Source organism: Pantherophis guttatus, chromosome 9 (genome assembly GCF_059756535.1).
Source record: "Pantherophis guttatus breed Tessera chromosome 9, ASM5975653v1, whole genome shotgun sequence".
NCBI classification, from domain to species: Eukaryota; Metazoa; Chordata; class Lepidosauria; order Squamata; family Colubridae; genus Pantherophis; species Pantherophis guttatus.
The window spans coordinates 30,339,000-30,355,643 of record NC_142071.1 but is presented as its reverse complement, the minus strand read 5'-3'; the positions used below and the strand labels follow the sequence as shown (position 1 = coordinate 30,355,643).

The 16,644-nt window shown below is 46.5% G+C and overlaps 2 protein-coding genes across 2 annotated transcripts in view; both read right to left on the bottom strand.

Moving 5' to 3' along the window:
* DIXDC1 (DIX domain containing 1) overlaps window positions 1-2,147 on the bottom strand; it is a 56,041-nt gene extending 53,894 nt beyond the window's left edge. The window contains exon 1 of the mRNA XM_087875972.1: window positions 2,054-2,147. The gene's annotated coding sequence lies outside the window, so the exon portion shown is untranslated. The remainder of the gene's footprint in view (window positions 1-2,053) is intronic.
* Window positions 2,148-3,215: 1,068 nt separating this feature from the next.
* C9H11orf52 (chromosome 9 C11orf52 homolog) lies at window positions 3,216-14,573 on the bottom strand. Its single transcript, XM_060694319.2, has 4 exons — window positions 14,428-14,573; window positions 9,433-9,473; window positions 8,204-8,250; window positions 3,216-6,910 (listed from the first exon to the last, which is right to left on the bottom strand). Exons 1-4 carry the CDS (start codon window positions 14,457-14,459, stop codon window positions 6,659-6,661), a joined length of 372 nt encoding a protein of 123 aa, XP_060550302.2. The 5' UTR covers window positions 14,460-14,573; the 3' UTR covers window positions 3,216-6,658.
* Window positions 14,574-16,644: the final 2,071 nt, after the last annotated feature.

The window sequence follows — 16,644 nt, the reverse complement described above, 5'->3', positions numbered from 1 at the left end:
AACTTTTGTTAACGTATGTGCTGCATACAGTATGCATTTTCCATCCCTTGTTATATTTCACCATCAGGGAAAAAAAATCCAAATTGCCTCTGTAAAAGTGAGCTTATTATGCCTTATTAAATTTCTTATTGCTGACTCTTTGCTCGTTCTACTATGCACGGAGCCTCACTTAAGTGCTGCTTTCTACAGAAAGGAAATATATATATATATATAAACCCTAACTAATAAGCCTGATCTATTACAGGCTCTTCTCCATGCTTATATGAAAGCACTAAATTTAACAGTTTAATAATTCATAATTACATTTAATTGGAGGTATCGAAAGCTGGTGCTTCCTTGAGCTAAAACGTTCTCTATCAGGGGATTAAAAATAAATTGGAAGGAACAAACGTGCCCCAATAAGACCCATGAATTTCTCATCCTTAAGTTTCCTAATATCCACTTTTCCCCAAGGATTATTCATAAGGACAATTTGCACAGATTTCCACTGGAAAACCAGCACAGAAATCCACTCCCCCCAAAAATGGAAAAAAAATAAAAATAAAACACAGGTAGACCTCAAACTTACGACCACAATCGAGCCCAAAATTTATGTTGCTAACTGAAAAATTTGTTAAGTGATTTTTGCCCCATCTTATGACTTTTCTCGCCACGTTTGTTAAATGAATCAATGCAGTTCTTAAATGAGCTGTTAAGTGAACTTGGCTTCCCCAATGATTTGGCTTGTCAGGAGGTATCCCCTTTTCCCCACGGATTATCCATAGGGACATTTCCTTTCCACTGGAAGCCCAGCCAGAAATTCACTCCCACGAACCCCCCCTCCCAAATTTAAAAATAACAAAAGCCTGACCTTCTAAAGGAAGGGGGGGGGAATAAAATAGAAATCTTTGGCATATCCTAGCCAGACCCAAACTCCCCACTTCCCCAAAAAAGCCCCCACCCACCCACCCAACATCTTCCTTTCGCCTTTAAATCCAACAACTCTGTGACTATTTCCAAAACCCCTTCCCTACTGGTGAGCCCCCAATTTTTGAAACATTGCAAAGTCCACTCCCTGTGAGCCCCCAAAACTTTTGAAATATTACACCATTCCCTGCTGCCCCTTCCCCAATTTTTTGTAACATTGCAAAGTCCATTCCTTGCTGCCCCCACCCCCCAATTTTTGAAACATTGCGAAGTCCGTTCCCTGTGAGCCCCCAAAACTTTTGCAATATTACACCATTATTCCCTGCTGCCCCTTCCCCAATTTCTTGTAACGTTGCAAAGTTACTTTTTTTAATAACTTTAAAAAAATTTTAATTTAAAATTTGTCTTATGAATTTGGGGTGTTTTAAATTTCATTTCCGGGGCCAATTATTTAATTGTATTTTAATGGTTTTTTAACATTTGTATTATATGTATTTTATTTGGCTGTTCACCGCCCTGAGTCCTTCGGGAGTAGGGCGGTATACAAATTCAATTAATAATAATAATAATAATAATAATAATAATAATAATAATAATAATAATAATAATAATAATGAGAAGAAGAAGAAGAAGAAGAAGAAGAAGAAGAAGTCCATTCCCTGCTGCCCCCCCCTCCACCTCCAATCTTTGCAATATTGCAGCCCATTCCCTGCTGGCCCTCCCACCTCCCACCCCCCATTTTTTTCAACATTGCCAAAAGTCCGTTCCCTGTGGGCCCCCCCCCAAAAAAACTTTTGCAATATTACACCATTCTTCCCTGCTGCCCCCTCCCCAAATTTTTGCAACATTTGCAAAGTCCATTCCCTGCTCTCCCTCCCCCCCCTCCCTCATTTTTGCAATATTGCAGCCCATTCCCTGCTGGCCCTCCCACTTCCCCCCCACCCCAATTTTTGCAACACTGCAAAGTCCGTTTCCTGTGAGCCCCCCAAACTTTTGCAACCCTGGAAAGACCCCCCACCCACCCACCCACCACCCCCTTCTTGGAAAAGCGGCCTGGCCCGGGCAAGGGAAGCCCCAGAGGAGGCCAGGCTCGGGGGCCCAGCCCCCATGGACCCAACACTGGGCCCTCTGCGCCCCCAGGACCCACCTTCGGGGTCTCCCCGCCAGCAGCAACGCCAGGCCGGGCCCGGAGGGGTTGCATCGCCTCCTGGGATCAGCCGGCCATCCCAGCGCGTTCCCGTTGCCTTGGAGACGCGCGCCGCGGCGACCCCTGGCGGCTGGAGCGCAAACCGCATCCTCCCTCCCTCCCTCTTGCAGAAAGCTTCATTTTAAAATCCAGATTAAGTGACACAAACACAACACAACACAACACGCCCCTTTTGCACCCAGGCTCGGCTGACAGGCTGGCTGTCAAAAAGGATCGCCAAAAGCAGAATGCACGAGCCGAACTGGCTGCAGAGCTCCGTTTAGAGTCGGTGTTGCTGTCAATTTGAGTTGTGGTGATGTTTTTGGCTCTTTTGTGTGTGTGTGTGTGTGTCTGTTTCTGATCATTTGCAAGGTGCCCGGAGTCGCTTTTGGAGAGCTGGATGAAAATGAATTACAAATATAAATATAAATACATGCACACACCCCGACTGGGAATTTGTTTGATGCATGGCCCCTCCTTGGGATGTGAAGTTGGAGGGTGTGATCTCACAAACACACCAAGAGGGAGTCAGTTGTTTGCAACTTGCTGGTAAAAGCCAAGTCAGAAGGAGTTATACCAATAGGCAATCCACCTTGATGATAAGAGAAGAAAGGAAAGAAAGAAAGAGAGAGAGAGAGAGAAAGAAAAAGAAAGGGAAGGAAAGGAAGGAAGGAAGGAAGGAAGGAAGGAAGGGAAAGGAAAGAAGAAAAGAGAGAGAGAGAAAGGGAGAAGGGAAGAAAAAGGAAACAAGAGAGAAAAAAAAGAAGGAAAGGAGGAAAGAAAGGAGGAAAGGAAAAGGAAGGAAAGAGGAAAGAAAAGAGAAAGGGGGAGAAAGGGAGAAGGGAAGAAAAAAGAAACAAGAGAGAGAAAAAGAAAGAAAGAAAGGAGGAAAGAAAGGAGGAAAGGAAAAAGAAGGAAAGAGGAAAGAAAAGAGAGAAAGGGAGAGAAAGGGAGAAGGGAAGAAAAAAGAAATGAGAAAGAAAGAAAGAAAGAAAGAAAGAAAGAAGGAAAGAAAGAAAGAAAGAAAGAAAGAAAGAAAGGAGGAAAGGAAAAAGGAAAGGAAAAGGAACCCAGGGGAAGGATGACATTTTCCCCCATAATAAAATCAACAGAGCCTCCAGGGTTAACTATAAAAAATATTTATTCTTCTGTAATAAAAGGTGCAGCTCATGAACCAGGAGCCAGGAAATTATTAACTACCTCCAATAATTTCTCTAAACACCGCAAGGAGGAAGAAAACAGACCTTTTAACACAGACTTACTTCCCAGAAAATTTTCCTCTTAGTAGAACTTCTAGGGTTATTAAACTATTCGTCTTAACAAATATTGATAATTAGAAAAAAGGGATACACAGATTTTAATACCTTTCAGCTTGGGGGCTGCTGAAAATAATCCCAGAATCCATTTCCTTCATATAATGGTTAACAGAGTAATTGCTCCATTTTATTATTATTTTGCCAATGGAAACTGTCCAGTTACTCCAATTATTTGCAAGAGAAAACAGCCTGTGCTCAGATCAAGAGTTGTTCATTATGAAAAGCATGTGTGAATGTAAACACCAGCAAAAACAAAAAACAATGGGGCCAAATAAAATAAAACAAAACATCCCTTCGGAAGTTCTAGAAAAACATTTCACCCACATCCATTCTCGTGGACTTTAGAATGATACCCATTCAGGCTGAAATACTCTTAAGCAATTCATAACTTATCAGTGAGGCTGGCTAAAAATTAACCCTGATATTGAAGGATAATTATTGCAAAAAATTAACCCTGATATTGAAGGATAATTATTGCAAGGTTACATCTCCAAAGCTAAAATGAACAGGTTGATCAGCCTGCCTGTATCCATATAGAATTCAAAGAGTTTGCAGATGCTAACTCTTTTTTAAAAAAGACATTGTTGTGCCGTTTCTGTAAAAGTGTTGCATAAATTAGCTTGAAAACAACCAGCCACTGATACCTTAAAGTGGATTTAATACTTTAAAAAGAGCATACAATATTCCCATATTTAGTTGTGATGCTTTCAAAGGTTTGTTCACACTGGATCTCTGTTTTTGAATGGCTCTTGGCTTACACCGATGTTCCTGCCCAAACATAACTGCATCAAATGAACATTAAAACAACTGGTATTTATTTTATTCCCCAGTTTATTTTAAGTTGGGAGAGTCCTCATACTTCAGGCTCTGTGCAAATATTGTCTCCTCCAATATTTCATTTAAATTGCACCGAAATGCCGGTCTGTGTTTACCAAATTATTTTGAAATTAAATATAATTATTGTCACTGTGAATCTCAATATTCACAATCCTGAGAAAACCTTTTAAAGTCATAAATACAGTTTAGAAATTTAAAAAAAAAACAAAACCCACTTCACAACATCTTTTAGATTCTTTCCGGGTGCCTTGAGGACTAGCGCTGTGATTCTTTTAAAATAATATTCGAGCGGGTCGAGCATTGAGAGATCTCACCCCAATTTCTAACCTGATCTCATTCCAGTTCAATAAATATAAATAGGATTCGGAAACACAAAAAATGTGCCTTCGTGATTGATAAAACTCAGTGCAAATAATAAACATAAATTATTGGGGAAACTTTTTTTTAGAACAAAACTGGGGATCACGTTTCTGCTATTTAGTGTTTGTTTAAAAAAAAAAAAAGCTAATTCCTCTGTTACTTAGGACAATTTATTTGTGCTTCTTCACAAAACATTGGATTAGCTGTTAAATATATAGTACCTCTTTAGCCAAAGGTGTAAACTAGATTGTTTTGCAGGCTAAAAATCCTGTGGAGTAGCTGCAGATAAAAGAAACTTTTCTTCGTATATTTTCCACAGCAGGCAAGCAGATGTATCTCCAATCCCTATTTATTCGACAGAGTCCAAAGTTTGATCTGGAAAGCGAATTTCACGCCTTCCACTCCTAGTTTCACTAGCTGTGAAAACACACAGACCAACAAATCTTATTTGGGACAATATTTTGAAGTTCAACAGTAGTGTGTATCCAACAGAAAACGAGCCAAGGGTGATTTCTTTAGGCTGTTTCGCTCTTCCGACATCGTGAGTCCTTTTGGGAGTCTGCTATTCCCACTAGGCTATTCTCCTCCATTTAAATACCTCCCAAATATCGGAGAGCTGTAGTCCCATGGCTCTAGAGGAGTTGGGGAGTATCGAGTTCATCCTTGTCTGTCTTAACGAGGGATGAAGTGGTCCAAAGGATTCCCATGTCTTTTTGTAAGCACAATGGCCACAAGATTACCCCTTGCGCCAGCCTCTTTAATTTAATTTAATTTAATTTAATTTAATTTCCAATTTATATACCGCCCTTCTCCCTCTTCAATGCTCATCCTTCTCTGCTGACATCTCTTCTTACCACTATCATTGTTGACAGGACAAGAAGCAACGGGTGGAAACCAGAAGCCAGAAACAACCCAGAATTAAAGAGGAATTTCCTGAAGGTGAGAACAATTAATCCGTGGAACAACTTGCCTCCAGAAGTTGTAGGTGCTCCATCACTAGAGGGGGCTGGACTAGAGGACCTCCAAGGTCCTTTCCAACTCCTGTTAATTCTTTATTCAGTCGTCTGATCCACAGTAGCTGGGGAATTCTGGGAGTTGAAGCCCACCCATCTTAAAATGGCCGAAACTGAGAAATACTGCTTTTAAAAGAAAGATAGGTCAATGATCTCGCCGTGTAGAAAGAAGACAGGTGAAGAGCTCACACCTTTTTGCCAAAGTCCTCGCCCGCCATAATTTCCAAAACATTTCCTCCCAAGGATACACATTTTTGAAGAAGGCAGGATGCCCTGATCCTCTTTTCCCCTTGAAAATAATCTAATTTTAGCACGTGAGGAATCTGCATAATTTTACATCGTCGTTGTCTTTTTTTCCTGGATCCATTTCACTGCGTGGAATTTACGGTATGCTGGGAATCTTCTCTTGTATAAAAAAATGTTACTCCGGGAGCTAAGTTTTCAGCCTGGTGAAAAGGCACCATTGTTTCTTCACGAGCTGAGCTGCCGAAGGAATCGTCCACTTGTTACACGCACAAGGAAAATCCGTACCAGTTTCCTCCCTTACCAATGGAAGAACATTTCCAACACCCACCAAATTTCATACGTCCTTTGCCCCAGGAATTGCTGCAAATGAACGTCCAAGCAAAGAGCCCCCTCAAAAGTTTTCTGTAGTGTGCTTTCTCCCCCTCCCCTTTATATCAAAAACAAATCCTCTTGATATAAAGACATCCTGCAATGATTGCTTGGAGAAGGTTTTTTTTTAAAAAAAAAAAATATTGCAAAACTTTATGTTGCTTGCTCCGTATTTCAGCTGGGCTTCGTCCTCCAGCTTGCTCTCTTGCTTGGTTAACACGATCCAAGAAGCCATTTTTCCTCTGTAACCTATTCACTTATCCCACTGCCCAAAGGGCTAATTTTCTCCCCCCCCCCCTCAAGAAAATAATCCTTCCTCCAAGAGTCCATTCTGACCTGATCCAGACTGCGGGTTGTTTTTTTTCCCCCTTGAAACAACTGAGCCCCTGCGGTTTCTCGGTGTCGTTTAACAGCATCTTCGGCACTTATACCAGAGTCCCGTTCTTGTTGTCGTATTTCAGGGGGGCACGGGGGAAATTGAGGGTGGCGTATTCCGTCGCATTCTGCGACTGGAAGTTTTTCACCTCCTGGGATGAGCGTTCGCGGGGCTTGGCGAAGACCTGAATGTCGGCGTAATGCACGCTGCTTTCATCCAGCTTCATGTTCTTCGGCTTGCTCACCGTGGCGTAGACTGGGAACTCCGAGACGTCGTCGTAGACGGGGGCCACCTCAAGACCCTTGGCACAGAGAGACAGAGAGAGAGAAATTAAATCACTGAGGCTCAGGTCAAACTTTTAGGAATATGAAGTTTAAAAGCCAATTGGCGCTCGCTCTCCGTCCCTTAACAGGAACACAAAATATTGGGTTAACTCTGCCCTCCAGGAAGGTGAGCTACGTAAAAAGATAATTTGCACCCCATAGGACAGACCTTTGGGATTAAATGAAACAATAGAAATTTCAGGGTCAGTTGTAGTCGTAAGTACAGGACTACGTATAACCAGGGCTGGGCTACTGGAAGTTCGCAGGGGTTCAGGAGAAATTCGGAGAACCCACAAATCCTACTCCTCGCTGGCCCCGCCCACCCCACCCCACTCCTCCCAGGAGTCCCCATACGGCCCGTTTTGGATGCAGGTAAGTGCAGGACGTGCACAGAGGCTTGGGGAGGACGAAAAATGGGCCTACTGGAAGTTTGGGAAGGCCGCAAATGGGCCCCTTTCCAGCCTCCAGAGGGCCTCCGGAGCCTGGGGAGGCCACTTTCGCCCTCCTGGAGGCTCAAGGAAAGCCTCCGAAGCCCAGGGAGGGCAAAAACAACCCACCCGCCATGGTTCAGGAGAACGACTAGGCCACGCCCACCATGGCCACACCCACCCAGCAACCGAACAAAGAACCCCTTGCTAAAATTTTTGAAGCCCACCCCTGCGTATAACCCCTGTAAGAAAGATTGAGAGCTGTTATATCTTCCTTTTCTCTCTTTTCTCTCCTTTCTTTCTCATTCGTTTCCTTACTCTTTTCTCACAAATTTTCTTTCCCTTTCCCTTCCAGGTAGCCCTCCCCACGAACACAATTGAGCCCCAAATTTCTGTTGCTAAGTGAGACACTTGTTAAGTATAATTTTGCCCCATTTTACGACTTTTATGGCCATTGCTGTTAAGTCAATCAATGCAGCTGTTAATTTGGTCACACGGATGTTAAATAAATTTGGATTATCCATTGATTTTCCTTGTCCAGGTGATCACAAAAGGGGATCCCGTGATCCCAGGACATTGTGGCCATCATAAATAGGAACCAATTGCTAATAAACAGTCTGAATTTTGATCACGATTGCAGCGGTCGTAAGTATGAAAAACGGTCGACAGTCGCTTTTTTTCAGTGCCGTTGTAATTTTGATCGGTTGCTATATAAATGTAAGTCAAGATTATCCATATTTTCTTTTTCCTTCGAATGTTTTTATTCTGTAAATCATGGTTCAATAACAAAATTAATTATGGAATAAAAAGGAAGTTCTCTCCCTAAGAAGGGAATTTATTTACCTTATTGATTTCTGGCGTCCGTAAACTCGGCTTACTGATCCTTGTATCTGTAGGGGAGAAAAAAGGTGATAACTGCTGAATTGACATCGCTTGGACCTCTGAAATCACGAAGACTTGAATCTGAATAGAATGAGAAAACTCCGTGGCTGTTTTCATATTTAGGGAAATCAATTAAATCTTGGAAAACTGGACAGCAGACTAAAATTTCCACACTTACCTGGAGAAGAATATCTGTATTTAAATCCAGAATCATATCTAAGCTCCCTGGACCCAGAGATCTGAAACTAAGCATCTTGGGATTCAAAATTCCTGACCGAACTGTGCAAAATTATGTTGTGGGTTTGACTTTTCAGAATGCAAGTTTTCAAGCCACATATTGGCGTTATTTTGCGTGAATGCAAAACTCCTAGCTAGCTGCTCATTTGTTTCTAAGTAAAAAGAAAAGAATTGGCCCCGAAACTAAAATTCTCAGGGTGAAATTAAACCATCCAAAAAAAAAAATAGAAAACCACTTCAAACAACAATTCACGGAGGTGGAGACGAATGTGATGGGTGATGCCATTGTCATTCATTCATTCATTCATTCATTCATTCATTCATTCATTCATTCATTTATTTATTTATTTATTTATTTATTTATTTATTTATTTATTTATTTATTTATGCCGCCCTTCTCCGGAGACTCAGGGCGGCTTACAATGCGTTAAGCAATAGCCTTCATACTTTTGTATATTTTTATACAAAGTCAGCTTATTGCCCCCACAAACCGAGTCCTCAGCTGAGTGCCAACAACCTTCATTGTGCCCTTTGCAAATTTTTAACCCAATAGGCCCCCCCACCCCAACTCATCCCTTTGGTGTGCCGTTCCCATGAAGCCTCAAGGTGTCCTGGACTACAATGCCCATGCAGCCCAGCAGGATCCCAAGCAGAATTTTCTGCTTGTTTCTTTGCAAACTCTCACCGAAGCTGTTTTGCAAGAATCAGTTTCCCCCAAGCAGGTTTTTTTTTTTTTTAATTTACTCTCAGGAAAAACGATGCCTAAGCAGAGAGGCTGAATTCAGATGTTTCTTCGCCCCAGAATATTGGACAGATCCCTGTCACGTCAGTCCAGCCATCTCCAACCTGTGGCTGTGATGATTTTCCTGCCTTATTGCCAGTTTACACTGGCTATCGAAACTCCCTGGGGCCTGTAAATGGGATAAATTAATAAATGCATCTGCATGGCTTACCTGGTTTTTCTTTGTCCCTCTTCAACAGCGAAGGGCAGTTGCTGTTTTCAGAAAAGAAGAGAAAGAGGCACAAATGAATTTTGCGAGGATTCAAATTCTGACAGCAGTTTCATTACTGTTTTGCAAATAGCACTTGATCTATCGCCTGAAGAGGTGGCTCCATGGCTAAGACACTTGAGATTGTCGATCAGAAGAGTCGGCAGTTCAGCGGTTCGAATCCCTAGTACAGGTCTCCTGGGTCAGCAGGGGGTTGGACTAGATGACCTCCAAGGTCCCTTCCAACTATGTTACTGCTATGTTACTGCTAGCCAAAAGGCCAAGAAGCGAATAACAAAACAGTGTGTGTGTATAGAGAATAGAATAGAATAGAGTAGAGTAGAGTAGAGTAGAGTAGAGTAGAGTAGAGTAGAGTAGAGTAGAGTAGAGTAGAGTAGAGTAGAATAGAATAGAATAGAATAGAATAGAATAGAATAGAATAGAACAGAATAACTTTATTGTCACTTTGAATGTACACTAATTGGCATACATTAAAAATGAAATTTCATTGCACACAGCTCTCAAAAGGGTCAGCACCAATTTTACACTACATAAACATGGCAAGATAAATAAGTAAGTAAGTAAGTAAATAAATAAATAAATATAAAATAATTTATAAAGGTAAAGGTTTCCTTCACACATGCGTTCCAGTCGTTCCCGACTCTAGGGGGCGGTGCTCATCTCCGTTTCAAAGCCAAAGAGCCAGCGCTGTCCGAAGAAGACGTCTCCGTGGTCATGTGGCCGGCATGACTCAACGCCAAAGGCACACGGAACGCTGTTCCCTTCCCACCAAAGGTGGTCCCTATTTTTCTACTTGCATTTTTTAACGTACTTTCAAACTGCTAGGTTGTGCAGAAGCTGGGACAAGTCACGGGAGCTCACCCCGTTATGCTGCACGAAGGATTCGAACCACTGAACTGCCGACCTTCCGATCGACAAGCTCAGCGTCTTAGCCACTGAGCCACCGCGTCCCTTAAAATTATGTATATAACCACGCATATTATATGACACAGAGAAACAACACAGCCTAGTCCGGATGTATACATGTTGATGGCGAGAAAAACGAATCTTGCGAGTTGACCAGACGGATTTCCTAGGGAACAAAGCTATTCCAGAATCTGGAAATCCTGCTACAAAAACTTTGAAACCTCCTCCCGGAGGGGAGCAACTCAAATCTTCCCCTTCCTCTTTTGGGGGTTTGCTACCACTGCCCCACCTCTTACAACATTCGGTCTCTCTACATTATGGAGTCCTGGGAGCAGCTTGGATGAGAAGGAGTGGCTTTCTGAATAGTTTTTGCCTGTTGAGTTTCACATTCAATTCCATGTCAGTTTCCCAGCAACAAGAAAAGGAGATTTTTTTTTCTTTTAAGAAAAAAAAAGAAAAAGAAAAAAAGAATAGAGGTCTGAAAACTTGCACCGTAAGACATGAAAGAATGCAGGGAATTCCCCTCCTTGGTCTATTTAGCCCAAACCGGTCGGTCCTTTCTGAGAGACGGCCATGCCTTTAAAACGGGATAGTTTTAAAATACAATACTTTTTAAAAATATGTCCTGCTTGCTCCTTCTTGTTGGTGGTGCTGCTGTCAGGGACCCCAAAGTAACAACCAGTAGTTGTTGGGGGGGGGGTCTTTTAAAATCTCCCCCTCCCGTAGCAGGGGAGGCTCTGAACTTCCTTGCCAAAGCGGGGCATTCAGGCTCTGCCTTCAATCTCCCCGTTGGCATCATCGCCACCGTCTCCGTGGCCTGGCAAAGGTTTTGAACATGAGGAAGGTACTCGAAAATGATTGGGCTCCTTCAAGAGGTTGGAGCAACCTGAACTTCCGCCACTTACGGAAAGCCACAGAGGGATGTTGAGGGGGGGGAGGAGAATGGCGGGAGGGGGGGTGGCTGTGGCCAGGGGTTGTCTTCAAAAATTTTAGCAAGGGGTTCTCTGCCTGGTAGCTGGGTGGGTGTGGCCTAGTCGGCCTCCTGCACCATGGCGGCGGGGGGGGGCACGTTTTTGCCCTCCCCAGGCTCTGGAGGCTTTCCTCAAGACTCCGGGAGGGTGAAAACGGCCTCCCCAGGCTCCAAAGGGCCTCCGGAGCCTGGGGAGGCCTTTTTCACCCTCCCAGAGTCTTGAGGAAAGCCTCCAGAGCCTGGGGAGGGCAAAAACGCGCCCCCCCACCCCCCGCCATGGTGCAGGAGGCCGACTAGGCCACAGGTCCGTTTCTGGTCTTCCCGCACTTCCAGTAGGCCCGTTTTTCGCCCTCCCCGAGTCTCCGCGCAGACCCTGCACTTCCCTGCATCCAAAACAGGCCGCGTGGGGACTCGTGGGAGGAGAGGAGCGGGATGGGCGGGGCCAGCCAGGAGTGGGATTTGGGGGTTCTCCGAACTGCACAGAATCTTAGTTAGAGGTTCTCCCGAACCCCTGAGAACCCAACCCTGGCTGTGGCGGACTCCCCCATCCCCACCCTCCTTTCTCCGTAAAATGCCAAGGGCAGCTGGGCAGCGAGTCAAAACAGCAACTGGATGACCTTCTGCTGAACAGACACTCAGTTCTAGTCTTGGTAGCCGCAACCCCCCACCTTCATGAAAGGAGGACAAAGGGGGGGGATATCCAGAGACGCAGCAACCATCAAACCCAACATGCTCGGACGTCCTAAAGAGACCCTCCCCCTTTTTTTCAACCCTCCAAGCAAGGAGAAGGATCTCCTCTAAATAAGATGAGCTGTTCTGCAGCTTTCTTTGGTGGTGGGGAATTCAAGACCCTCACCGACCCATTCTGTCCCCTTCCAGGGACATCTCCCTCCCCCCTCTGCAGGGAAGGGGGGTCCCTGGGCTGGCTAAGAAGCCCCTGCAGCCCCTTTCATCTCCCCTGAAAGACAAAAGAGCCTGTTGCCCTTTTAGGAACAGGGAACAGCAAGAGAGGCCAATGCCAAGACTGCCTTAAATAGCTCGGCCTTGAATCGGAGTGGGGCATAATCATTGGCGCTCCATCGTTGGCATCTTGGGCAAAGAATGAAAAGGGCCCAGATCGCTTTTCTCTTTGTAGGGGAGCGAAAGAAATAGATGGCAGAGGCTGGCCCCCGTTCAGCCCCACCGCCTCAAATAGATCCTTTCCCCAACCTCCGCAGCTGGAAGACGGCGTGGACTTCAAGTCCCAGAATTCCCCAGCCAGCTGTGTTGCTAGGGAATTCTGGGAGTTGAAGTCAGCGCCCATCTTCAAGCTGCGGAGGTTAAGAAACTCCGTTCTAGATCACTGTTCAATCTTGGGGATATACACCCCACGTAAGAAGAAACCCCCCAAAATTCAACATTGAGCTTGATGTATGAATTTAGTAAATAAATATTGTTTCGACGAAGTCTCATTCGTCATCTTCAGGCTGGTGTTTTTGGCTTTGTGCTTCTAGGAGCAATGTTGCATTGCTCCTAGAAGCACAGTGTCACATTGCTCCTAGAAGCACGAAGCCGAAAACACCAGCCTGAAGATGACGAATGAGACTTCGTCGAAACGTTGCCAAGACACCTCCAATTTTACGCGGGAGAAAACCCGAATAACCAAAGACCTACAGATATATATATATATATTCGTGATTTGGGGCAATTCTTGATAGGAGGTGAGGGCTGAATTAGGACTAAGGAAAATATTGTCATCTTTGGGGGGGGCTCCAAATGGGCATATAGGAAGGAGGGAAGAGATCATGCTCCCCCACCAGCCAAGATTAATTGCCAGAATTAAACCCCTCTCCCCAATCAGTGCGACACTTCCTTGCATCTCCACTAGGTGACGCTGTTTCCTCCGATTTGGCCCCAGCAGCTGGATTGCCTTTTCCATGAAGCTAAAAAGCAAAGCGGAGTTTCCACTCCGCTTTTCCCAGAAAAAATGATCTGCTAGAAAGCAAAGGGAATTGGCCCAGGATCAGGGGGTGCAGGACTTTAGGAGACACCCCCCGACCCCCCCCCACAAAAAAAATAATAATACAGAGTCTTAAAGCAGGGGTGTCCAAACTTGGGAACTTTTAAGACTTGTGGACTTCACCTCCCAGAATTCCCCAGCCATCAGGTAGCTGCTTTAAGATGTGTGTGGACTTCAACTCCCAGAATTCCTTGCTGGTTGGGGAATTCTGGGAGTTGAAGTCCACAAGTCTTAAAAGTTCTCAAGGTTGGAGACTCCTGGGGTCCAGAAGCTAAAATCCCAAATTCCACCGGGGGGGGGGGGGCAGGAGGGAGACTAGAAGGGAGTAACCCCCACCCCTTCAAGCCCCAAGAGAGCGCCTGTGTTTGTGTGTGTGTTTGTTTGTGAGTGTGTGTGTGTGTGTGTGTGTGTTTGGGGTGTGGGGGGTGTGGGTTTGGCGTTTGTGTATGTTTGTGTGTGTATGTGTGTTTGTATGTGTGTGTGTTTGGGGTGTTTGTGAGTGTTTGTGTGTGTGTGTGTGTATTTGTTATTTGTGTGTGTGTGTTCTGTGTGTTTATCTGTGTGTGGGTTTGCGGTGTTTGTGTTTGTGTGTGTTTGTCTGTGTCTGTCTGTCTGTGTGTTTGGGTGTTTGTGTTTGTGTGTGTGTGAATTTCTGCTTGTGTGTATGTGTTTGTGTATGTGTTTGTGTATTTGTGTGTTTGTTTGTGTGTGTGTATTTGTTCATTTGTGTGTGTGTGTTTGTCTGTGTGTGTGTTTGGGGTGTGTGGGTTTGTGTGTGTGTGCATTTCTATTTGTTTGTGTGTGTGTTTGTGTATTTGTGTGTGTGTGTGTTGTGTGTTGCGTGTGTGCCCGGGAGCCGCGCCAGCTGAGCCGAGAGCCGCTCCCAGAAACCTCTTCCTTCCCCCTCCCTCTCCCCCAGGGCTCTGGGAACACAAAGCCCATCCTCCGCGGCCGGAGCGCAGAAGCCCCCTCCCTCCCTCCCTCCCTCCCGGCGCTCTGTGCATGGGCAGAGGTTGCCTGGGGGGAAGGGGGCGGAGGGGGGGGCTCTTCCCCGCGGACTCACCGGCCGGCGCAGCAGCCGCAGCGGTTCCCCATGGCGGTGGCCGCCGCTTCCTGGTCCCGGCTCGGCCCCGGGATGGCAGCCCTGCCGCGGGCGAGCAGGAGGAGGCGGAGGAGGCGGAGGAGGACGAGGAGGAGGCGGAGGGCGGAGGTGTCGGGTTTCCAGGCCGCCCTCTGCTGGCGGCGCTGCCGGGAGGCGCGGGGGGCTCGGGGCTCGGCCGGGGGGCGGCGGCCAGGAGGGGCGTTTCCCCACTTTCGGCCCCCGCGGAGCCCCTCCGGAGCGCTCTCGGCTCCATCAGCCACAGCCTTTCCGCTCCCATCGTCCACAACCTTTTTGCTTCCAGCATCCTCATCCTGCCCCATCATCCACAGCCTTTCCACTCCCAGCATTCTGCCCCATCATCCACAGCCTTTCCGATCCCATCGTCCACAACCTTTTTGCTTCCAGCATTCTGCCCCATCATGCACAACCTTTCTGCTTCCAGCATTCTGACCCATCATCCACAACCTTTCTGCTTCCAGCATTCTGACCCATCATCCACAACCTTTCCATTCCCATCAACCACAACCTTTCCGCTTACAGCATCCTCATCCTGCCCCATCATCCACAACCTTTCCATTCCCATCATCCACAGCCTTTCCACTCCCAGCATTCTGCCCCATCATCCACAACCTTTCTGCTTCCAGCATTCTGCCCCATCATCCACAACCTTTCTGCTTCCAGCATTCTGACCCATCATCCACAACCTTTCTGCTTCCAGCATTCTGACCCATCATCCACAACCTTTCCATTCCCATCAACCACAACCTTTCCGCTTACAGCATCCTCATCCTGCCCCATCATCCACAACCTTTTCATTCCCATCATGCACAACCTTTCCACTCCCAGCATCCCCTCCTGCCCCATCATCCACAACCTTTATGCTCCCAAGATCCCTACCCTGCGCCATCATCCCCAATCTTTCCATTCCCATCATGCACAACTTTTCCACTCCCAGCATTCTGCCCCATCATCCACAGCCTTTCCATTCCCATCATCCACAACCTTTTTGCTTCCAGCATCCCCCTCCAGCCCCATCATCCACAACCTTTTCATTCCCATCATCCACAACCTTTCCACTCCCAGCATTCTGCCCCATCATCCACAGCCTTTATGCTCCCAACATCCCCACCCTGCCCCATCATCCATAACCTTTCTGCTTCCAGCATTCTGCCCCATCATGCACAATCTTTCCACTCCCAGCATCCCCCTCCTGCCCCATCATCCACAACCTTTTTGCTTCCATCATGCCGTCCTCCTCATCCTGCCCCATCATCCCCAGTCATTCCAGTCCCATCATCCACAACCTTTAAACTGTCGCAAGGAAAGAGCCGAGAGGCCTTCTCCGCCCAGAAAGTCCCCACTGGGGGAGCTGATTTGGGGCCGTGCCAGGGCCAGGGTGACAGCCCCAATGCCGCCATTGAAGCTGTGTGGCTTTGGAGGCGCTGTGGTGGCCGCCATTTTGACTTTTTTGCCCCACTTTCCATTTTAGGGACCCCCGTGCTGCTGGCACACTCCCCAGAAAGACGCTCTACCCATTGGGACGGGCAAAAATGTATTTCCCCAATAAATTTTCTAATTGGGGAGGGGGAACAGAGTTTTTTGGGGGGGTACACGCTTGGCTTTTCACGAGCAGCAGATCTTCCTGGTGGCTTCCTTCCAGATCCCTGGAGATCCTCTCCTACATTCCCCACCCTACCCCAAAGAAAGCAGAAAAACAGGACATCCAACAGGAAAGGCTGCGTTTTGCAGGAGGGTGGGGGGGGAGCAGCCCTGTTGGATTGCGGCTCCCTACATTACGCGCAGCTGTTAAATGGGGAGGGGGCAACCCTTCCGAGAACAGCAGCAACAGGTGGACCTCTGAGCCATCACCCCCCCCCCACCCCAACCCTGGAAAGGAGGTCCAGATGCCAGGCGCCCAGCCTGTCCATCACCTCCGATCATTTGGCAGGCGGTGGAGAGGTGGAAGGAGAGAGATTGACACCTGTCAGGGTGTTTTCTTTAATGAAAACCCTTTGCTAAGAGGAGGGGGCAACGGCCAGGTGGACGAAACCTCAGAGGAGACGTTCAAAAATGCTTATATCCCACCCTCCTCCCTCCCTCTGGAACAGGGGTCTCCCACCTGGCTGGGGAATTCTGGGAGTTGAGGTCCGCCAGGCTTAAAGTTGCCAAGGTTGGAGA

Coding starts and splice junctions, on each gene's coding strand:
- C9H11orf52 (XM_060694319.2), bottom strand. CDS start 14,459: ATGGGGAACCGCTGCGGCTGCTGCGCCGGCCG. Junction 8,251..9,432: donor GAGGGACAAAGAAAAACCAG/GTAAGCCATGCA, acceptor TCTCCCCTACAG/ATACAAGGATCAGTAAGCCG. Junction 6,911..8,203: donor GGACGCCAGAAATCAATAAG/GTAAATAAATTC, acceptor CTCTGTGCCAAG/GGTCTTGAGGTGGCCCCCGT.